At 38.1% G+C, this 24,328-nt stretch overlaps 1 protein-coding gene across 1 annotated transcript in view; it reads right to left on the bottom strand.

Annotated features, from left to right (window-relative positions):
• The window catches only part of RNF217 (ring finger protein 217), a 69,398-nt gene that overhangs the window by 5,346 nt on the left and 39,724 nt on the right, over positions 1 to 24,328 (bottom strand). The window contains exons 3-6 of the mRNA XM_074896249.1: positions 22,636 to 22,800; positions 15,508 to 15,709; positions 8,268 to 8,339; positions 3,400 to 4,846 (exon numbers count right to left, since the gene is read on the bottom strand). Coding sequence (XP_074752350.1) covers positions 4,773 to 4,846; positions 8,268 to 8,339; positions 15,508 to 15,709; positions 22,636 to 22,800 — 513 coding nt within the window. The 3' untranslated portion in view covers positions 3,400 to 4,772. The remainder of the gene's footprint in view (positions 1 to 3,399; positions 4,847 to 8,267; positions 8,340 to 15,507; positions 15,710 to 22,635; positions 22,801 to 24,328) is intronic.

Raw genomic sequence — 24,328 nt, 5'->3', positions numbered from 1 at the left:
AACATCAAAACCAAACACAAAATCCTCCCTAACTTTCACATTTGCACTGCCCCAAAGGAAGCTAATAGATCACTCAAGGTGCACTGTATTTTAATGACAGCTGAAAGATATAAATATACTATTTATTATAGAGATAAAAATTGATAACCAGCAGACTTTTGTATCAAACTAAAACCGATGGGTTAGCTACAGAACAAGGCTACTCAGAACTGCGCTTCTGCCTCTTGTTTGTATTCCTGCTCAGCTTCTTATTCTCACTGGCTAATAAGTTGACACAAGGAAAAGCAGTTATTTTCCAGTCACAAGCTCCTGGATAAACTCTGCAAAAATGCCTAATTATGCTCTGAGATGCCACAGCAATCAGAACCATCCTGCCACTCACACGGCTGAGCAGGCCTGAAACTCGACCCAATTAATAAAATACAACTAATTACTTTTAGCAAACAAAGTGAAGAAAGGGAGAGCAGCTCCCTTCAGCCTGGCATGCCCAGTCAGCCCTCCCTGGCAGGAAAAGGATGGAGGGCACCAGCTCCAACTGCCTGTCTGCAAGGAGGCCCAAGCACGTGGGCAAATCCATTTCAAGCAAGCTTGAAAGAGAAGGCTAGCGTAGAATGGATTTAAGCATTTCCTGGTCTGAATACAGTTATCAATGAGCAACAACTTTGCACAAGGATAATCTTAAATATTAAATGTGGTAAAAGCAAACCAGCAATGACCAGCATACAGTAGCATGAAATCTGCCTTAGCAGGTTAATTCAGCTGCCTCATGAAGTTTTCTGCTAATAAAGATGGAGTAGAACATTCTCATGGTTTCTTCAGAGTAGTTACAAAAAACAAAACAGATTTACAAAATGAAAGAAAACCATCATTACATTACAAAGTCCATTCCATTTCTTTCAAAATTATATTAATGCTTGTAAAACAGATGACATGACTTTGATGTACATAAGATTTCCTGTGATACAAGATGAACTATTTAAAAGCTAACATTATATTGAATAAAGTTTTGTACTAAACTACTTCTCATATTTCAGCTGGCTACGTTACACTGTTTAACATCTTTGTCAGTGACATGGACAGTGGATTGAGTGCACCCTCAGCAAGCTTCCCCGATGACACCAAGCTGTGTGGTGCGGTCAACACGCTGGAGTGAAGGGAGATGCCATCCAGAGGGACCTGGACAGGTTTGAGAGGTGGGCCTGTGCAAACCTCATGAAGGTCAACAGGGCCAAGTGCAAGGTCCCGCACATGAGTCAGGGCAATGCCAAGCACAAATACAGGCTGGGCAGTGCGTGTATTGAGAGCAGCCCTGGGGAGAAGGACTTGGCGGTGTTAGTGGATGGAAAACTGACTGTGAGCCAGCAATGTACACTCGCAGCCTAGAAAGCCAACTGTGTCCTGGGCTGCATCAAGAGAAGTGTGGCCAGCAGGTCGAGAGAGGCGATTCTCCCCCTCTACTCTGCTCTTGTGAGACCCCACCTGGAGTCCTGTGTCCAGCTCTGGGGCCCCCAACATAAGAAGGACATGGACCTGCTCGAGTGGGTCCAGAGGAGGCCACAAAGGGGGCTGGAGCACCTCCCTTATGAGGACAGGCTGAGAGAGTTGGGGTTGTTCAGCCTGGAGAAGACTCCAGGGAGATCTTACAGTGGCCTTCCAGTACTTAAAGGGGGCACACAGGAAAAATGGGGATGGACTCTTTATCAGGGAGTGTAGGGATAGAATGAGGGGTAACAGTTTTAAACTGGAAGATGGTAGATTTTGATCAGATACAAGGAAGAAATAATTTACTGTGAGGGTGGTGAGACACTGGAACAGGTTGCGTGGAGAAGCTGCCCCCTCTCCAGAAGTGTTCAAGGCCAGGTTGGATGACGCTTTGAGCATCTGAGCAACCTTATCTAGTGTCCATGGCAGGGAGTTGGATAGAACTAGATGATCTTTGAAAGTCCCTTCCAATACAAACCATTCTATGATTTCATATTTAATATTGATGAAAAATTGTACTATTCAAGTGGGAATATTTTTATATGGATAAAAAAAAGTATTCCATATCCCTACTGTGCCTGATTCTTTAAATTTTTTTCTGTTCTACAGAAAAGTAAAAGCAAATATTTTAATTTTTTTTTTTAACAGAAAAAGCAAGATTAGACTCTCTCATCTTTACAAGGTCAAAGATGCCTCGTTTTGGTATATGTAGAAAAATGAAGAACCATTTCCATTTGATTTAATCTGTTCTGATAAAAGCAAAATGGTCTAGATGAAATTACAATGTAGTAGTTGAGCCACCCACAATGATATGCTTTCTGAATATAAGTAATGCAGATCTATTATCTTCCCTTTTATGTTCTTTATTCTAGCACCTTAATTTCAGATCTTACAAACTCCCATCAGAAACTGAAAGTGGCAAACATGGCAGAGCGAAAACAGCTACAAAGACTGTAAGAATCTCTCATGCATTTACAAAGAACCAGGAAAAGAAAGAAAATTAATCCACTGTATAGTTCATTACAGATAATCTCAAGTACTAAAATATTCTCAAGTGGAATAGTTTGACACTGTATTACAGACTGCACTGCAAACCCAAATCTATATGTATCTCACACTGTGAGGTCTGAAGGTTTTTCTAAATAATACAAAAATATCTTCATTATTTGACATTTAAAGAAAGGAATAAAAATCCCTGAGTAAGCCAAAGACAACTAATATGTATAACCTCAGAAAACACACTCAAAACCAAGACTGATTTTAAGGCAGCTTTCAACCTCAGACAGAACAGAAATGGAAAACTGATGTGTCACAAAAGAAGAAATCTAATTAACAGGTGAGTTTGCATTGACAATAGACTTTGAACTTTACTTCTAAATGTCACTGCTTCCCTGCTTAATTTGCAGATCTTAGAAAGGTATTATTTCTACCATTAGGACAACAGGGTCAATACGCCCTTAAGTTCAAATGGAAATATTAAGTACTTGTTGACCACTATGGTGTGCTTGTATACACTCTTGCAACAACAACAAAAAAAAACAAAATAAGAAAATAAAACCAGAAGCTGGCAGAAATCAAGCATACTAGTCAACTATGGTAAGCTGATACTTGTGTTTCCAGGTAAACAAAAATCATCAGTTTCTTCCACTGAGGCTTTGAAGTCAAAGTGAGTATGTTAAAACAGTATTGTTTGTGGGGTAGAATAATACTTACTAAAATTACAACTAGATTCAGATTTAATAACAATTTTCAAAGTGGTGCAAAGTACATCCTCTCAAATGATATGCTATTTGCAGGCCTAAATTTTGAAGTCTGTGGACTTTTTAGGACATTGCCCACCTCCCTGCTTCCCACTCTCCCCATATATATGCAAATATATATATATATGCATCTTCAAACACACACTGAAAAAAGTACCTTCACAGTACAAATCCAATCTTCTTTTCTTTAAGATCAGCTTGAATTTTTAAAGTATAGACATTTCTCTTATTCAGTTCCTTTGTATCAGTGTTCTCATTACAGAAATTTGTTTTATTCTGATTTTTTTAAAGTTATATTTGTATGATAAATTTGGATAATAACTGAAAGTGAAAAAATTCTCAGTAGCTGATTCCTACCACCGAATTACATTGCTCTTGTGGTGATGTGCTCAGAAAGAGGTCTGGTAGCAAACAGTAGTACTCTGAAGTTAGGAAAAAAGAGCAACGATAGCTATTCTCTTCAGATCTGTAACACCCAGAAAGAGAAACACTGGAAGCAGAGAATAAGAATGAAATGGTCTCCTAAGAATTCATGACCCCTCCCCTTACCCAAATTCACAGATTTTCCTTATGAGACATCAGTGGATGCTCTTAAGAGTTATGTAGCCTACTTCAGACATAAAAAGTTAAAGTTTCATCAAGTCAATCTTCACACAACTAGTGTTTAGCACGTGTATTTATGCCAAGTCAGAACAGAAGTGCAGGTTTCCAGCTTCCCTGCAAACACACTTCAGGGATATCTTGGGACAGGAAGATCCTTATTATCTAAATCCTTCAAATTTTTTCTGTAATGGGAGAGTTTCAAAATGCTCTACACCCCACAATCAATATTAATAGACTGTCATAAATTAAATACTGAAGTGAAACCAATCAGCATATTTGTAAGTATCACAGAGCTTCAATACTGAGGATATTTCCTTCTGAGGCACTGCAGTTTGGCAGTGGTAATTTACACTCTTGCCCACCAGCAGGACTCAGAAGATAACCAGCTGTCATGCTCTGGCATGTAACAGGGTTTCGGTATGCTGAACAGAATGCTGTGTTATGGAATTTATTTACAGAAGTAGTTTTTAATACCAAAAGTAGTATGCTCAGTACACAGTAAGAGTCCAAACACTTCTAAGCATTTCCCCCTTAAAGGCTGACACTGAAGTTAAATGGAGCACATGTAAGCAGTTAAATGCTTTCTTCACAGGCCAAATCGGTAGTAGAGTTGTGGCTACAATACAGACTTTGATTGTCTAGTTCAGAAGACTCAAAAAACCCCTCCAAAGTAATAATTAAAAAAACAAAACAAACATTTAAAAAGCAGCAGTCAGGGGGCCCATCTTGTTCAGAGTGCACCAGAGCAAAGAGGCTTTCTGGTCTGCAGTAGTGTTTTCATCTGAGGGAAGACGGCAGGAGATCGATCCCCCATTCTTCTTCCAGGGCGGTGGCTTTGATGCTGTTACCAGCACTGTATTGCTCTGTTGCACAAAGCGCATATAGCCCTTGCAGGACCAGCTCAGTTCAGGTGAGTAAGGTCCATCCTTACCAGGGCATACCTGTCCGTGACCTTTTCCTCTGCTTTTTACAAAGGCAATAGATAGGAAACACAAATAAACCTGTCAAAAGAAGAAAATAAGAAGAAAACCATAATTAAATGCAATCCTTAGTGTGTACATTGTGTTCTCTCAATGTATGTAGAGTATTCAGATGCAGATTTCCATGTCTCAAGAGAATTTAGATAAGGCATTTGGACAAGCAGAAAAGCTATTAGCTTGCAACAGTCTCTTCAGAAATGAGTTAAGCTACACTTTGTTTACTTTACAACAAATTCCTGCTAACCCTACTTCCAACTCTGATAAATTAATTCCTAAGCCACACTGGTTTGTAGAAGATACAAACTTAAAACTTTTAAAACCATTTTGGTAATTCTTAGGTTTAAATCTAAGGCTGATGTAACTAAACTAGTTTTCAATGCATTTTGCATGTAACAGAGGCAACAAGTTATGGCTTTACTTTTTAAAAAAAATTTATTTTGTTTTACCAACATCCTCATCTATTGTGAAGTAATACCAAATGTTTATCCTTGCCTGGGTAGAGAACTATTTATTCTTAATATCCTTTTGAGAGAAAGGAAGCTGTAAGAGGAAAATTAATTAATTAAATTCCATTTATTCAAGTGAAAAATTGTTTTTCATAAGAGGTACTCTTTCAAACACAAGTGAGGATACCCCCCTTTCTCTTGCCACCAGCTGACTGAAATGGTGAAAGATCTCCTTTTCAGACACCACTACAGTAACAACATATAACAGAAGACTGCTATGGTCACCAGGGTCCTTGCTTTGCTCGATAGCCTTGTAAATGGTGTAGAATGGTTTTCAGCTATGATACTGAGACTACTTTAACAGCTGTGTGGCAGAAGATATTGCTGTACTTACCTCAAAACCAAAACTTTCCTATGAATAATCAAGTGTTTTTGGAACTGCTCATACTGCTGCTCTTGATCACATATTATCTGGCTGTACCTAGGATGGGACTTCAATGACATACTGGGTATTACTGTAGTTATCACTATTATATTACTGCAAAACCCTCTTAATTTTCAATATAAGCAAAAGAGTGGTGCTCTTCCCAGCATAATTACAGAATCACAGCATAATTTTGGCTGGAATGGGCCTTAAAGATCATCTAGTTCCAACCTCCCTGCCAGGGACACTTTCCACTACACCAGGCTGCTCAACCACTACACCAGGCTGCCCAACCTCCCTGCCAGGGACACTTTCCACTACACCAGGCTGCTCAAAGCCCCAAACAACCTGGCCTTGAACACTGCCAGGGAGGGGGCAGCCACAACTTCATGGTCCGTCTGGTCCATATGTCAAATCCATGTCTCTCCAATTTAGAGAGAAGGATGTCATGCAAGACAGTGTCAACTACTTTGCACGAGTCCAGGTAGATGACATCACTTGCTCTTCCCTTATCCCCCGGTGCTTTAACCCTGTCATAGGTGGCCAACAAATCTGTCAGGCATGATTTGCCCTTAGTGAAGCCATGCTGGCTGTCACCAATCACTTATTTTCCATGTGCCCTAGCATAGTTTCCAGGTGGATCCTTTCCATGATCTTGCCAGGCACAGAGGTGAGACTGACTGGCCTGTAGTTCCCCAGGTCTTCTTTTTTAAGTATGGGGGTTACGTTTCCCTTTTTCCAGTCAGCAGGAACTTCTCCGGACTGCCACAACTCCTCAGATATGATGGATAGTGGCAGAGTCCCTTCATCCAACAGTTACCTCAGGACCCACAGAGGCATTCCACCCGGTCCCATGGACTTGTGCACCTTCAGGTTCCTTAGATGGTCTTGAATCTGATCTTCTACAGTGGGCAGTTCTTCATTCTCCCAGTCCCCACCTTTGCCTTCCATGTCTTGGGCAGCGTGCCCAGAGCACTTGCTGGTGAAGACTGAGGCAAAAAAGTCATTGAGTACCTCAGCCTTCTCCATATCCCAGGTAACCAGATATCCTGTCTCCTTTCAGAGAGGCCCACACTTTCCCTAGTCTTCCTTTTATCACTGAGGTACCTACAGAAGCTTCTCATTGGCCTTGATGTCACTGGTCAGATTTAATTCTGTCAAGGCTTTGGCCTTCCTAACCTAATCCCTGGCTGCTTGGACAATTTCTTTGTATTCCTGTCAGACTAACTATCCTTGCCTCCACCCTCTGTAGGCTTTTTGTTTGTGTGTGTTTGAACTTGTCCAGGAGCTCCTTGTTCACCCGTGCAGGCCCCCTGGCAGTCTTACTTGACTTCCTCTTTGTCAGGATGCATCGCTCCTGAGCTTGGAGGAGGAGATCTTTAAGTATTAACCAGCTTTCTTGGGCCCCTCATCTCTCCAGAGCTCCAAAGTATACCAGATTGCTAAGCAAGATAAGCTTTACTGGTATTAAGAAGTCTTTATTGCCTATATTTTTGGCACAAATATGCCACTAAAAAGAATAAATATTTAAGATCTCTCTCTCTTTTCGGTGAATACAACTCAGAATATCAATACAGGAAAAAGATATGTATTCTTAGCCTAAATAATGAAATTAATAACAATATTCCTTATTTGGCCAGATGTAATCTAAGAAAGCTGTAATGGTATTTTGGTTATATGCCTATTGGTTATGTACAATCTTATTAATATAACTATCCTGGTATATTTTGGCTTTATTATATCAAAATAAAGGTGCCACATCTCAACAAGCCTCAGGGCTGGGCATACACTGCAAATTTTAAATGGAATAAGTAGTCTGGTAAAGAGCTGTAAATCAGCATAATCCACAACTGACATATTACTGCCAACATAAATAGTGGATATGCACTTACATGAGTAAAATTACACATTTATCATTATGGCTTATTTTATTTCTGCAGGAGAATTCAGTTAAGCCAGGCAAAGAGCAGATTTTCTAGAATAACTACATCCCCATTAATACAACTATGTTAAGAGAACTTTGATACTCTAGCAAATGAGTTTACAGTACTGTTTTTGTGATGAAATACAATTTGGCAGTCTTGTACTGGATCATATTTTGAGATTGACACATCGCAGTTTGCTGCTTTGTTGTTGTTGCTGCATCTTCAAGCTGGAGGGCTCTTGGGACTATGCCTAGTGCCCCCAAAATCTTACCATGCACAAGGCCAAGATCTTAGAATTGTTGTCCACTGGGGTGATTAGAGGGAGGGTTCAAGTCAGCCAGCCCCCAGGACTACGTTTAAATTACTCGGGCCATTTTATTAGTTTAACTATACTAGTAAAAGATTTTGATTCAGAAAATCAAATAAGTGGGGAAAAAAGTAAACCTAATAGGCATAAAATGCAAGTAAGAAAAAAAGATTCTAAACATTTTTTTTTTTTTTTTTAGATAAAAGTAATGTGCTTTATACTAAAATGGTATCTATGAAATTTGTACCTTGTGTCCATCTCTGAGATGAAAATACAGAGATGTCATACATAAAGTCACTGCAAAATCAGAATCAGACTCATTCACTTATATAACTCTTACCTATTACAACAGCTATGGCTCCCAGTGCCAGTCCCAGAACCAGTATTAGGGGTGTAATGAGTAGTTTTCCAGCTGAAATGCAAAATTCATTAAACAATTCAAAGTAGGCATTTTGTTTTTCCCTTTCCAACCATCCATAAATATTTTCATATTGGACTCCCAAACACTGGTTCATTTTTTTAATACTTTACCAGGATTCCTATTGGTAAATTCATCCTACAAATCTAACTGGGAGCTATCACCACTCAGCCAGATCCCTCTCTTTGCCCTTTTCACCCACCACAACTCTCTGAGTACATTTTGTACATTAACGGTTAGCTTGCATTTACTTTTGTTTCCATTCTGAAATCCTTCAGGCATTGACAGAAACGTGATAGCTATAAAGCTACTATCATACAGCTTCTCCAGAATACTACTGTACAGCAACCACCCTGGAAAGATGCCAAGCAAACCAGCATTTTTGAGAGTTTATGTTAGCTCAAAGCAATGAGACCATCACCTCTAAATATGCTTCTGCTTTCTTTAAAAGGCTATGGTGAAGTCCTTCTGTACAGTGGTGATTTAGGTCTAAATCAAACCACAGCCAAGTCTATTTTGGATCATTATTTAGAAGGACATGTTTCTGCTCTTACAGGAGTAAGGCAGCGAGGTTGTGCAGCACACTAGCTAGAGCATAAGACTCTAAGAACAAATAAAACATGCTCATATTCATTATTTTTGTTGAGTTTATGATCTGTAAAAATGCATGGAGGGAATGGCAGGGTTCCTTCTGAGACACTTAAGCTAAAACTGAACTTTGAATCCAAGTTATCTTTCTTGTGTTGCATGCTTTCAACTGAACAGCAAAATCTCCCTAGCCATACAGGCTGAGAGGTTGGATCACAAATGTAATTTGTCTCAGCTGTCAGAAAACACAGCAGGGCAGGGCTTTTTACCAATACACCAGCAGTCTGATCAGGTTCTTGAAATTAAGTGATTTTCAAAGTTAAGCAAGTCTTTGAAAGTTCACCTCTAGAAATGGAGGAGAAGCAAGTTTGTTACCTCTCTCTAGTCACTTGTATCAGATTTCAGTAAAAGGATTGCTTCATTCAATAATGATGTAAACCTCTCCATAACCTGAGCCACTAATTTGGGCAGTCTAAGGGAAAAATGAGATATTTTGAAAATATTTACAACAGTTAAATGAATTGGTCCTTTTCATGTTCTATTTTGATATCATAGCTTTTAAATTTCATAGGAGTGTTGTGGGTGTGAAACATTAATTCCTAGAAGAAAAAAAATGACAAATATTGTTTGTATTACTCTAGTTGCTAGGCATCTTAATGGTAAACCTTCTTGGGACTCCACTGTGCTGCATTCTATACACACAGAAGTTGTCAAGTAAATTATTCAAGTGTAGACAGGAGAAGGAATGTAGAGCGATGGAAAACCTCAAGAAAACTCAAAAAATGAGCAATTAAAAACATTTAAAAACATTACCAGAGCTCTTAATTTCAAAGTAAAGCTTGTAAAAGATTGTTTTAAAGCTATGAACTCTCTTTACTAATAACCATGTAATTAGAATGTTACAAAATCATGACGTTTGGTACTAGAATTATTAAGAACTTAAACCACTGAACTGGTGACCAAGTACACAGAAATAAGTCTGCAGAAATAACTAAGTTAGCTTTTGACTGGAATAATTTCTTTGCAGACACAAAGAACAGTTCCTAAACTAATTCAGTTTAAGAACTTGTTTACTTACACATTTGACAAAGTAACTCAGAGCTGAAATAAAGACTGAGTGCCTTTTTCCTTTCTGCCTGTGAATGTAAAGTTATGAGTATAGTGTAGTTCCAAGATCTTATAGGATAAATCCATCATCATGAGACAGTATCTTCTTCTAGTTATCAATGAGTTCTTTCTAAAGGTTACACTTTAAAAACAAAGCAAAGTAACTTCTCTCCTTATATATCTACTGCATTTAAATCCTTTACCTTGGTAAACTAAAATTAAGGAACAAGTTAACATGAGGTGAACATGACTTGCACAAGCTACCATCAGTAAAAGTACAAACAGCAGCAATCACTGCAGAGCAGGAGATATGTACCTTTTACTCCAATCATTATCATCAGTATTGTATGAAACATTTATAAAATGCTCCATTTCACATGTCTGAATTGAACATTACTTTATATCCAATTCCAGTTCTACACAAATCATTTGTTTTAGTGTGACAGATTATGAGGCTTTCAATCCGAAGGAATCATGACACACAAGAAATGCTGATCAGACTAAGGATGTCTATTGCAGGCACTAAACTTCCCAATGATCCACTGTCTTACATCTGTTAGCTCTGAGACTAGCAGAGGGAGCAAATATAAAACTTGCCTCAGAGGTGAATAAAATCTTAGGTCATTAGTCTATGTAGGTTATGATAGCCATTTCGGTAATGTTCAAAAGCTAGTATTTAAAGGTAACTTAAAAAGAAACAGTTGTAAACGGAACAAGGCTCAAAAGATAACCTTTTTCCACTTTTACTCAAATTAATGGTAAACTTTTATCTACTGGGTTACTCAGCACAAAGATTTAGACATCTGTGATAATGCAATAACTATATTTTCAGGCGTCTCAGAGGGGTTGCATCACTTGTGATAGAGAGCAATGTTTTTCTGCAGAATGATGAAATGTTTAGGGAAACATGACAGCATTTTTCCTTTGCCTAACTTTGAATTTGGTTGCCAGTTTTAGGATAATGTATACAAAACACTAACTCCTTAGAGAATTCTTTGCCATGTAGAAAATTAATATAGTAGTTTTAGAAAACAAATTTAGTCACTAGCATGAGAAAAAGTTTCGTCTTCCAAGTCTAAATATCATGTTTATGTAACAGGGCCACTAAAAGTATCCACTTACAAATCAAAACAATCACATCTATGCAGATTTAAGTTCTAACACAAGTTTGAGTCTGTTTTTAGAGTTCTATCAAGTGTATATAGGCAATTTCTTACAAATCAGACTGACTTAAATGAAGGTTGGATCCTAGAAATGCATGTTTCCTTCTGCAGAGTTCAAAGCGTTGCACACACAAAGTGCATCTTGCACTCTGTCTTGGGACAGGACTACACTGGACCCGAAAACATGCTGCTTTCAGAATCCTATCTGAAATGCTGTTTTCCATGCAAAAAAATTTCATTTGCTTTAATAGCATCATTGCATGTTGTGTCCTGTTACGTATCCATGAAGTACCTAGCAACTGATTTTGAATGTAATTCAAACTGAATTCAGGTGTAACTTAAGCGGCATCTTAAGTACATTTAAGACAGCTGAACATGTTTTCTCTTTCTGTGCAATTCATCACTAGATATTATAACTAAACATTCTGCCTCCAACAATTTAGCTGAATAATTACTATGAGAATGAAATCTCTAAGTCCACTGGGACTGAAGGATAAAAGCAATTTCAGCTTACTGCACTGGTCACAGGACAAAGTTTCTCTAAAAAATATGCTGGCTAAAGAAGGGAGAGAAATGTCATCAAATTTAGAGACCACTTCTGCTCCCAGGTTATTTTCTTTTCCCTGTGATTTCTATTACATTTACAAAACCACTGGTTTATGAAGAAAAAGTTTATGATGTCATAAATGCTTTTCCCTTGTTTTTATTATAGAGCAGTTTGCGATTGTAGGCACGAATACTTGCTTCTCAACAGAAACCATGATAGCATCCCAGCCTTCCATGAAGTGTTCTTTCCTTTCTACACACCCCACCCACTTAGATTTAGTAGAAACAGGCCAAAAAACCTTCACTGCACAAGGCTACAAAATCATCATGTTTACTCAAATAAGTACTACTTCTCCATAGCAAGAACATATAAAAAGTCACAGAAGAAAATGTATCTAACAACACCTCCCCAATCTCTCCCTGACAATCAAGATAATGTTCTCTTAATTTCCACTACTTAGGTAACTAGCAGAAGCATTTTACTACAGGAAATCCAATCTTTATTTCTTGCATGTTACTAAAAGTTAGAGACTATGCTTTCAATGGTCTATCTGCTACCATCTCCTTTTTCCAACATCTTCTGATGACTGTCAGAACAGAACCAAAACCCAGGCTTGTACACTAACACCTACTGATGATAATGTTTCCCTCTTACCTGATAAAGCCTTAAAAGATTTACACTTACAGTTCTAGCTACCAGGACACCTCTGAGCCCAGGCATGATCCTTAATTGGAACTAAACATTTATGGGTTTTCAACTTGATTTTAAGACTAGGAAGCTTAAGTTCAAAACAAAACAGAAAAAAATAAAAGATCATAACAAAGACGAATCTGATGGAGGGTCTATAAAAGACATGAGAAGGTCACTAAGCTATTATTATTATTTACTCAATTTCATAACAGAAGTAACCAATTAAATTATCGGGAAACAATAAAAGCCAGGAGAAATGGAAGTACTTTCTCCATGCAACACATAGTGAAATCCTACAGCCCCTACCAGAGATATTGTGGAAGCCAAAACTTAAGAACTGCATAAAGTGGTGAATTAACTCTCTATTGATAGTTATTAAGCAAAGGTTTAGATACAAACCTTAACTAAGGAAGCGTCCACAACGATTACTGAAGATAGATAGGGAATGAGATCTTATTTCTAACTGGCCACTGCTGGGGACTGACTCACTAGGCAGACCTTTACACTCACCCAATTAACAGGCACAGATCAATTCTGTTGAGGTTTCACAAAGGTAGCTAAAGCTTGCCAAATTCCCATCATTCAAGGCAACAGAATCCACAAACCAAACTGACACTATCACAGTTAGGGATTATATTGTCTTGAAAGAAAACTGTCAGGAGATATAATCTTAAAACAATATAATGCCTTCTTAAAAAAAACACATGCACACCCACATGTGCACTTGCGTGGAAAAAAGTACAAAAATCTAGACTGACTCACATATGCCAATCAAAGCCATAACCTAATCAAATGGAGGAAAAGCAATGAGCTGAATTCCTGAATTCTAATCTGATATAAACTGTTGAAGCTTTTATTTTTTGATTTTCACGTGTGAGTTCTGTTAGGGCTCTGGAGTTCTTTGGTAGTTATTCATAAAGTGCATCAGGATCACTATTTTAATTTAGAGCTCTGGAAGTAACAGGGTTATATGAGTGTCAATGCAGAATTCTTTGAGTCTTTGTCAACTTGGGTGTGAACAAGCCATTGTAAAAATGAGGGCAATTACTAAACGTGCTGGCAGGTTCAGCTTGCTCTGTCTCCATTCAAATGATGACCGTTCCTGTGAAAAACAGCATTGTATGACAGAGGTAGTCCTGGACAGAAGTTTTTAACAGAAACCCTACGAGAAATTTAAGCTGAGGCTGCAGGCTTTGCTAATCTTTCTTGGTTTACTAATTAAGACAAACCACAAGTACACTTGTAAACAGGAAATGAAAGTAAAATTATACCTTCTCCATGCATGTTTTTATAATTATGAACATATATAACTCACAACTGAAGTTTAACTCATGTATGCACTTCTGCATTTCTTTACTGCTTCCAAGTCACTGCAAATAAACTAAAACTAAATAAAGCTGTTTCTTTTTAAAAGGAGAAAGTTGTGTATTATTGCTTCTTGAAATAGGAAACAGGGAAAATAGAAAATAATTTTAATAGTAGTTACGCCCATGCAGTATGTGCATCTCTATTCTGGACTTTGGCATTAAAACATGCCAACTGCATATTTAGATGCCTTATATGTAAATCATTGCTCAAATTAAGACAATAATAATGTTATTTTTTGCAGATCTATGTTGTGATAAAACCCACTTATTTTATATTTGTATATCCATTGTACATAGCAGGTTTAATCTTGGAATAGTTACCCATGATCCTGCATGTGAGCAGCACAGACTTGGTACTATCTCTGACCACAGTCCCTTGCTATCACAGATAATAATTCCATCAAATGTACGAAGACCCATTTTAAAACAGCTTATACTGTTTGCCACTGTTTCTTTTACTAAAGGTCTTCTGAACCATTACTAAGTGCTTTGAAACAGTTCTTGAATTTTAAGCCTAAATTTATTCATGAACAGTTTATATCCACGTGCTCCTGTACCAGCATTGTCTTTAATCTAGACTAGATCATCTCATGCGTTTGAATTTATCTCTACAAAACGTATCAGAGCAGGCACATTCAATCATTTTAATTTTTCATCTACCTTCCTATTTATTTCTGTATATTTAATTCACCTCTCTCAAGTTTGTTCTCAAGCCTTGCAAGTTCCTGAGGTCAAATTAAAGGGTCTGGATGTCTTATTGCCATTTGTCAGACAATCATTCCAGGTTTGCAAGCTTCCCACAACTTTGCAGATCAGCATTCTTATTACCAGAACTATGAGTTAATGTGCCAACTCTTGTATTGCTCTAAAATAGAAATCACCTAGTTTTCTTACTGGAATGTGTTTGTCATCACTGGAAGTCTGCTTACTTCTATTTCCACATATTCAGACTCTTACCTTTACTTCTACATTCAACATCATCATCTGATAAACTCATAGCATTTCCTCATCCTAGGTGAATTCCAACTCATTTCCAATTTCTATGCCTTAATTCAAGTACAAAAAGTCTTATTTTCCTTAATAGGTCCCCAGTTTTCAACAGTTAATTAGGAGGGGTTTTTTATTTTTTAAATAAAAAAGTCAAGCTTTTGGCATCATATTCCTGTGAAATAAATTAATGTACATAGTTGTATTTTGTTTTAAGCTGGATCTTGTCTGAACCAAAACGAACAGATTAAAGGTAAGTATCCTCCTATTTAAATGGGCAAACTTGAGTGATTAGGTTTTTCAAACCCAGACCAGGTTTAAATCTAAGCGCTTTATTCAAATAGATCCCTGACTCAAAGGTTCATTTAAGAAAGCTCCTGCTCTGATCCACTTCTCCTATATGCTTTTAGAATAACAATCACACCCAGCAACATGCATATTGACAGTATTTTTCCAGTTTGTTTACTTATTATTAAAAAAGGTTAGAAGACAGAAGCTATCAGAAGATGGCAATACTTACTCATACACAGTCCACTAAAAAAGGTAGTGCAAACGGTATATATTTAGATATATTTAATAAACTACCTTTTACATAACTAAACAACAGACTGCCCATCCAATAAATAAAAACTAGTGGTTTAAAGTAAGTATTATTGACACCTCCCCAATCACCTCATTGTGCAACTCTCCATAAGGAACATTTATCCACTCACCACAGACAGAGCCTCTCACTAATCTCCTTAAATGTGGTCTCTCGGGGAGGTAACGGTATTTGCATCCAAAGATACTGAGGTTTGACGTGTGATCTCCGAAGAACCGGAGCTGACGGTATCTCTCCCCACAACGGTAACAGAAATTAGTGTTACACTGTGAACAGGTCATGTGGTCACACCCTTCTGTTCTCTGGATATGAATCTGTATGAGTGGAAGAAAAAAAAAGAAGTATTTTTTCCCCCTCACTAAGCACAGGAAAGTAGGCACTACCTGGTGCAGCCCGTAAATCAGATGAAAAGACACCACAAACAACCCACTGCTTAATTCAGTATTTGCATTAATTAATACTGCACATATCCTAAGACAATAGTGGTTTTCTAAAGGCATGTTTCAGAGCATCAAATATGAGTTATAGTTGTTTCCAGATTTCCATACATATTTTCCTATATAATCCTCCTTCTTTGTTTAAACACTCTTTGTATCAGATGAGAATGAGTGATCCTTGCCCTTACTGATAATTTATTACTGAAGTAGACACATTAGCATCAAACTTTATTAAAAATAAAAGCAGCACAGTAAACATATTTATGAACTCTGTTAGACCCATCAACAGATGGGTTTCCATCCTATGCTACCTATGGCTCCCCTCTCTTTCCTATTACCATCACAAATTGATTTGGCATTTTGTAACACCAGAAAGGCTCCGCTGTTAAGAGTGAATGATTTGAAAAGTATGGGATTAGAAAGATTCTACAAATCATATAAAAGGATATGCCAAGCTTTCATAATGGCTACAGTACAGCATGAAGCTGGGCTGCTTAGGTTCTACATCCATCTTTGCTGATTGCCTGCATAAGTAGCTCCATTCCTGTATCTTCATCTGCTCTTCTGCAAAACGGGTACATTACCTACTTTGCACAGATTTGATAAGGCTTCAGCTTTAGTTAATAGTTCTGAGAGTCTTAGGAGAGAGGGTAGTCCTGGGGCTGAGTATTTCACTAAATCAATACAATTAGACAGCCACTTTAATTGCTAAACCCCTGTCTATCCCAAGACCATGCCCCACAGTGGAATGGCAGATAAAAATACTTAATTGAGGGTGGAAATGACCTTCAGAGGTCATCTATTGTAACTCCTAGCTCCAAGCTGGGCTAACTTCAAAGTCAGATCAGACTGCTCCAGGACTCAACCCACTAGATTTTAAAAATCTCCAAGTATGGGTATGTCTCAGCTTCTTTGAGCAACTTGTCCCACACTTCATCACCCCCCCGGGAATATTTTTTTTCCCTTACATCCAACTGGAATTTTATTTGTTGAAACTTGTGACGGATGAATGAACACCTCCTGAAATTCTTATCCATATCTACATTTTGCAGGGAGGTACAGGTGAAGACAAGGCATCATGACTCAGTGGCCTGCAAGCACAGAGATGCTGAAACCTCAGGTGCAACTGAAGCCTCTCGCCTTGAGAGGCTTGTGACTCCTGGGGTATCTGGCCAACAGTAGTGATCTCACAATCTGTATTTCTACAATTGCAAATGCTTCTTCTACACATAAGAGAGTGGACTGAGCTATAAAACATTACTTTCTAGTGAGCAAGTATTCCAGTGGACTTGTATTCACCCCATGAAGGTATGTAAAATACTCACCAAGCAGTTACCCTCCCTCTATCCTGAGGAAGCCTGCTATATCACAGGTGCCCTGTCTTCCAGAAGCACCTGACAAAATACCATTGCTGACAAGCTTTATAAGCCACTTGACTTTGAGACATTCACATTTAAGCATTGTCTGCAAGCAAAGTGGAAAAAAATGTCGATCCAATATTTTAGCAACTTAAGCATAACTTCTTAAGTTATACACTATTTTCTTCTAAAAGGGATATTGTCAGCATGACTTTTGCTTTTACTTCTCAAGTTTTATACAAAAAAATTTCGACCACTCATGGAGCCATAGTTTAATTTATTTCCTAAGAGATTAATTTGAATTGAAATTAAGGAATTTTAATAGTGAGTTAATATATTTTAACACATTAAGTTTAAAATTTAATTCCAATTAGTTTTGCAGGGGACTGAAATTCAGACAGCGACTATACAGAATTTTGCAATTTTAGAGGTACCTTTCCTTATCTGGTGACTCAGTGACATATCTCCATCTTAAAAATGTGAGGGAATTAGATCTTATGACACTAATGAGAATTAACTGGTTGATTCAAAAAGAAAACAAGACTGTTGAATTCTCCTTTCTATTCTCCAACTTACCAACCCAATCTATTAAGTTACCATCCATCCTAACTGAAAATCTGTACAAGCCTGGAGCCTATCAAAACTCTAGATGCAAACCTAAACTACTTCACATTTCAGAAACAAATTAATCTTCTTTGGTACCAAGAACTTCAAGGAACTGCTGGCAGTAGCTTTATGCATTCTACCATCAATACGTTTTGGAAATACCCATGTCTTTGACACTGCCATTCTTCTACCCACATTTTCCTAGAAGTATCCCAGCTCCAGTTACCCAGACATCTACTTGTTTCTGCTCTAAATCCTTCAGATATACTGTCCTCTTAAAACAAAGGTGATATAGGACTTATTTCTTCACAGACATGTATTGCAATTACACATACTTTATCTTTGCTTCTTCAAAAAGTATTAAAAAATTTTTAATGAATACTTATCTGCACATATAAAACTGTCTTCAAAGTTGCAAATTTGGAACAACTGGTTGCACTTGCTTGTATTTTTTGTTGCAAAAAAACCTTCCCTTTTTTAGTGAGGAGAGACTTCATTAACAAAAATTAAACAAAAGAACCCAACAACTTTAGATGCAGGGCCTGTGCTCCCTGTCATATGCACATAGACTGACAATACCAGATGAACTCTGTATGATTCAGTCAGGCTGCTTTCAAGCCTAAGACATGACATCTCACTGGGTCAACTTCAGCTTACGTTCACATGGGCATGCCTTCCTCCCCTCAGAATAAGCCACTGACAGAGATGGATTACAAATCTATAGGTTGAGAAAGTGATCACCGACGGGTCAGATATCACACAAGTGTTCCTGCTCTGCTGGCAATGCCGTGGCATGCAGCAGGCAGCCGGGGGAATGCACGGGGCTGGGAATGCGCCTTGCTATAGTTAGCTGTAGCATGATGAGCCCCCCCATGTGGGGCTGGGTGACTTGTAACTGCAGGCTCCCCCACAGCACGGTGTGGGTGGAGAAGGCAAGGTGAAAGCACAATGACTACAAGTCCCACTTCTGCCTCCAAGCATTCAGTTAGCGTTACTGGTTTCATCCTGCATCCAGAGCCTGCTCAAACTCAAAGACAAACCTTTCCCTGTAAGGTGAGGGTATAGTCATTCAGAAACCCAAGAATGGTTCCCACAACAAAGAGGGGTGAAAATTACACACCAACGGCAAATCTCAGAGTCTTAAGTAACAACTGAAGTAGCACAGTGTCTATTTCAGACCCTCACTTTACCTCCTCTGCACATTACATACCCTCTCACAGAAGTCTTCTAGGGAAATTGCTTCTAAGAGATCTGAGAATGAGTGGCCATTTCTCCTCCACTCCTTCTGAAGAAAAGCTGGTGCACAGCTTTATCCCTTCCTATACAAGACAGGACTCTTCTCCATTCAGAGTGTGAGAAATAATTTGCACAACACCTTCAAAAACTATGCCCTGAGTTGATGACACTTGTATGAATCATAACAGTGAATCCACAGATAAGAAGTACATACAACTTGATTTGCATTGACATCCTTGTTTACTTAAATTTATTCTGCTGTTCGAAGCTTTCTAGGCTAGAGCCACTGTTTGGTGTTTTTCAGACAGTGGTGCTTTTGAAATCTGTGGTAAGATAACACCAACTCGAAGTACTTCCTTGGTTTGCTGTACTGTAAAAACACTTGTGGAAAAAAGGCATTTTGCTGCAAACACGTCACAAGAAACTGTAAAATAAAACCCTAAACAGTAGTGGGGATAGACAAGTAAGGTTATTGATTTTATGAAAAGACATCTAGTATGTAGCAGATCTGAACTCATTTGCTAGTCCCTCTAGAACGAGACCAGGGCTTTTTGAACAAGCCTTGTTGAGAAGAATGGTCTACACTGAGTTTCTCACAATAGCATGTAATAAATTTGAAATAGGCTCTATTAGAAACAATAAAGATGTAAAAATTAAGATAGTTTTTAAAAAGCAGCATTTTGTAGTATGTATTTCCATACTGACAGTCACAACATGAATCTACAACTATGTATTTTGACAGCACGTAACATTTTTATTTGCTTATGTAAGCATATCTTAAGAGAAATCAAGTAAATATATGTTATTCCCATTAGCTGCACTAAAGCTGCGTCCACCTACAAGAAAAAGTAATCAAGTTTAAGCTTATTTAACAGTACCTGCTAGTATTCACATTAAGGGATTATGTTCTTTCAAAGCATTTACCAAAACTACTGAAAAAACTTGTGAATACTTGCCTAAGGATTTGCCTATATCTACACACACCATAAGAGTGTTCCCATTTTCTCACCTTCACGCCCAGATAAGATAATAATTGCGGATTCTACTTCTCCATGTTACAGCTACTTAAAGAAAGAGTCTGTGGGTATATGTGTCAGTGTGTATATATAATTAACTCCAGAAGATATCTGGAAAATATGGCCACAGTTTACACTGGGAATCAAGATCACACTTTGCAAGTTACCAGTAATTTTAGAAGTTATTTCAGTAAAGAAATTCTACCTCTACTGAAGTTTCTACCTTTAATTTCCATTAGCTTCAGTTTTAGCATAAAGACTGAATATTAATAATCTTGACGCTTACAATTTAATCTTGCCTTTTCCTCAAGCTGCCTGTCAATTTTGGCCACTGAAAATCTTTAACCAAAACATGAAAGAGGTTCTTTAAGCAGAATATATGCACGTATCAAAATATGTTGTCACCTGAAACATTGACTATGTGGATCAAGAACAAGGATAAATCAAATAGTATGTATCAAATCTGTTACCTCTGTCACTCTTTTCTCTATTTTATTTGGATATATGGTAGTCACCTGATTCAATGTCATTTTATACAGAGGTTTTGGGGGGATGGCTGGAGAGAGAGGCAGAGAAAGTATTAGCTCCAATCCCCCAATCCAAATTGTTAACTGATGTAATGTTTATCTTTGTGTGCCCAGACATATATTAATGCTTTGATGAAGAATGCTCCACAAAATGTATTTTTTACAACTACTCAAAAACTGATTAAGAAAAAAGAAAAAGAACAGTAACTGCTAAGTGGTTCTTTTGATTATTTGATAATTATAGATTCGGTTCTAAAACAAACAGTGTGTTGAAATAAACATTTTGAAGGCTGTAGGCAGGAAGAATTTTTTTCACCACTGAACAAAACAAATATCAGGAGAGGGACTAGCAATACAGTTTATGAAAAGGTTGAACTCCCTCTTCAATATTCACCTGTACCACGTCACCAGAAAGGACTTATTAACAAAGGTTTCTTTCTGTGCTAGTTTCATAACTTTCCATACTGCCTCCCACCATACAGGAGGTTTTATTTTCTTTTGATTAAGAAAAGAAGCCTCAAGTATTTATGAAATTAATAGCCAAATTCATGCAATTTCAGGCTTTAACATTAGTGACTTAACCTGAATAAATTTCAAGTGTCCAACCTTTTATTTTGAGTATGGTGAAAACAGTTGTACATTTGGCATTTTAAATTTTTTAAAAAAATGAAGAATAAGCATGTTAAGGTTAGCAGTTTTAGTTCCTTTCTCTTTGCAACTAACAACTCTTCTCCCTGCTTTTCCACATTTGTACTTTTTTGCTTGAAGCATTTTCTTCTTTTTTGGACAACTTATTTCAAGAGTTACATCATTCACATTGTCATAAAATCTGAACCTGGACACAAGTCAAAGAATTAAAACCAAAACACATACTTCCCACTCGAAAAGGAATGATGTTTGTAAAAGGATTTTACTGTAAAGACTTCCCAGAAAGTGAACATTTTTAGAACTGGCTCAAACCTATCAATTCTTACCATACAGCAAGCTGTTAAAACTCTGTTAAAATGTCATGTGTGTGCAGGAGGAAGGGTAAACAATGAACTGCTGACTTTAGAGCTTTCTGAATTTTTCTTAGTGTTTTCTTAGTGAAATCTTTCAATTTCAAGCTATGGCATCACAGGCATTTCTTTCCAAGACCAAAATAAGATACTAGCAAAATGATAAACATTCTGTTATTTGCAGTGTAAGGCTCAAAGTGTGACAAAAGTATACTTTGGAAATTCAGAAGGAAACATTCCCATTCAATATTTATTTCCTATCAAATGTTCCAGTTTCCCTACTTTGTTCTCTCCATGAAGTAGATGTAGAGCAATAGATAGGTTCATATTAGGCACTCCCTTTCAAAAAAAAGGAGAGTCTCACACCACCATGGTGCTCTCAAGAGTTTGAATTATTACTCTGTCAGTAGCTGGAGATAAGTGCTGCAAACAAAATAGTGAACAAAAATGATGTCCACCTTCATTAAGGTCAGCCAGGGCAGGGATGTGCAGGGCTGTTGAATCTCATTTGAGTATTGGGAAATATTTCCTATCCTGAAAGAGATTAATAACATTTTTAGAGTACTTGGCTGCACTTCAGTAATTAATGCATGAGAAAGACTTGTAAAGAACTAACAAATTCTAAAAATACTCCTGGTTTTGCCAAATCTTCAAGTCCTCCTTAGTTAACTTGTTGACAGAGTACTTTCTGTCTTACTCAAACTGCATTCACTCAAGCTCTTTGGAAAACCTGACAAAGGGCATCATATTTCTCTAAAGCTTTAAATTTCTTTAAACTTTATTTTAGGAATAATTTATTCTGTAACACACATTCATTATAAGCATACATCAAAGCCTCCTCTTATGATTTCCATAACTTTTTTACATGCAAAGATTCTGCAGAATTGATGAGGGAACCAGTAAGTAGAACATCTGATTGTTTTTTCTCAATGGGTCATTGACAAGAATCTGCACAAGTGTGAATCCCTTTTTCCATGCTGAACAGAAGCTGCAAATACTTGCTTTAATACATATTTAAATGGTTTGAAGCCACTACCTGGAAGCCAAGGGAGAGCAGCTCACCTTGCATTTTGGACACTTCTGGGCATTCCTCTGCCCGTGTTCGATTTCGTTGGCCCAGTGACGCAACAGCTTGTCTCCCTTCTTGTATTCTTTGCAGTTAACGCCTTCATGCCAGGGAGAGTGGCACTTGAAACACCAGACAAATTGGCAAGATGGACACTGGATCTGTACAAATGAGAAAACATGACGTTTGCAAGCTGGGCACTGACCCAACTAGATAGCTCGTTTTAAAACGACGGCTCTTAAATTAAGAGAGTTGCTGCCCAACAAAGGTCTAACATCCTTTGAAGGGTCAGTTTTAAAAACACAAGTTGTAGAAACTGATTTTTTCTTTTTCAAAGAGAGAAAATACAGAACTAATTGCTAAAGCCAGGAAAGGCCCCAAGCAAACAAAGCACATGTAGCTTGGTTTAAGCATAGAAACTTCTTCCCAAATTCACCGTGTGGCTCAAATGCCAAAAGGCAAAATCCAGGAAGCTTATCCAGTTGCCTCCAATACATGTGCAAGATCACCTAAAAATTAGCAGCCAGTTTTCAGCGTTGTGGATCTCAGTCTTCTAGTTATAAACTTCCCTGACAAGGATATTACCAGGGATTCCCTGGTCTTCTGAATGGTCTCTATAGAGTCCAGAATGGGTTATGAAGCTTATATTAGAAATGGTCCTGGGAAAAAGGGCCAAGAGCAAGGGTCTCAACCAAGGGCCACAACTATCACCTGGAAGTCAGGCACCTCCTTTCGCTCTTGATTGTGTAAGGGCAAGATGAAGTTGTACCAAACAGCCCACTTGCTACAGACCACAGCTAATGGCAAAAACCACAAGCCAAGCTCCTCAAGTTGAGAAAGGATCTATTCTTCCCACTCCCTGGGTATTAAATCATTGTGTCAAACAGGTATCATCATCATCATCATGTCTTCCTTCAGAGCACAGCTATTTTGATAAAAGCTATAGCAGCTGGTGTGTTTGTACAAGTAATAAATAGAGGCAAGTTGCTGGTGCTTATCTGATGAAAGACAGGCCTCCTACCTGGATTGTGACTAAGGAAAGCAACAACTAGAAGCCACATTAGACACAGGCATGTTTCCACTTCTGCTGTGTTTGGCAGCAAAACATCTCAGCCTGAAAGATGGGAAGGTACATCTCTCACGTGACTGCTGAATCCTGTCTACCAGCTCCAGTTGTAGCCCATGCCTGGCACTGCCCTTGCTTGGTACCAGCTGATGGACAGGACTGAGGAATTCAACCAGACAAAAAAAAAAGCTTTTGAGTTGTATCCGTGCCTAGAGCTGGTTCAGCACAGAACCATGCACGTGTCTGTGCTGGCCATGCATAGTGTGAGGGTGCTGCTCAGGAAACTACATCCTAGTGTGTAGTCACACATGAAGCCCCCAAAACGTATTTCCGAAGTTCTCACTCCCAACAGCTGCTGTGCTTTCTGCTCAGACATGCTGACTGGTGGTGTGCTGCCTTGGCTCCAATTAAGAGTCCAAAGGAGTCACTCTGATCAATCTTAAGTATTTTGCTGGGGGGCAGCTGAAATTAGTATTTATATGTGCAGTTTCTACATCCATCACTGCCAGCACACTAATACAAAGCTGATCTGACCTCTGATGCATGACTGAGAAATGAAGCCATCTACTACCCCTAATGCTATTCTCCAAGTTCTATACACACAGATAGCATTTAGCTTTCTG

This window comes from Athene noctua, chromosome 1, assembly GCF_965140245.1.
Source record: "Athene noctua chromosome 1, bAthNoc1.hap1.1, whole genome shotgun sequence".
Classification (NCBI taxonomy): domain Eukaryota; kingdom Metazoa; phylum Chordata; class Aves; order Strigiformes; family Strigidae; genus Athene; species Athene noctua.
This window is presented reverse-complemented; position numbering and strand designations above follow the sequence as displayed.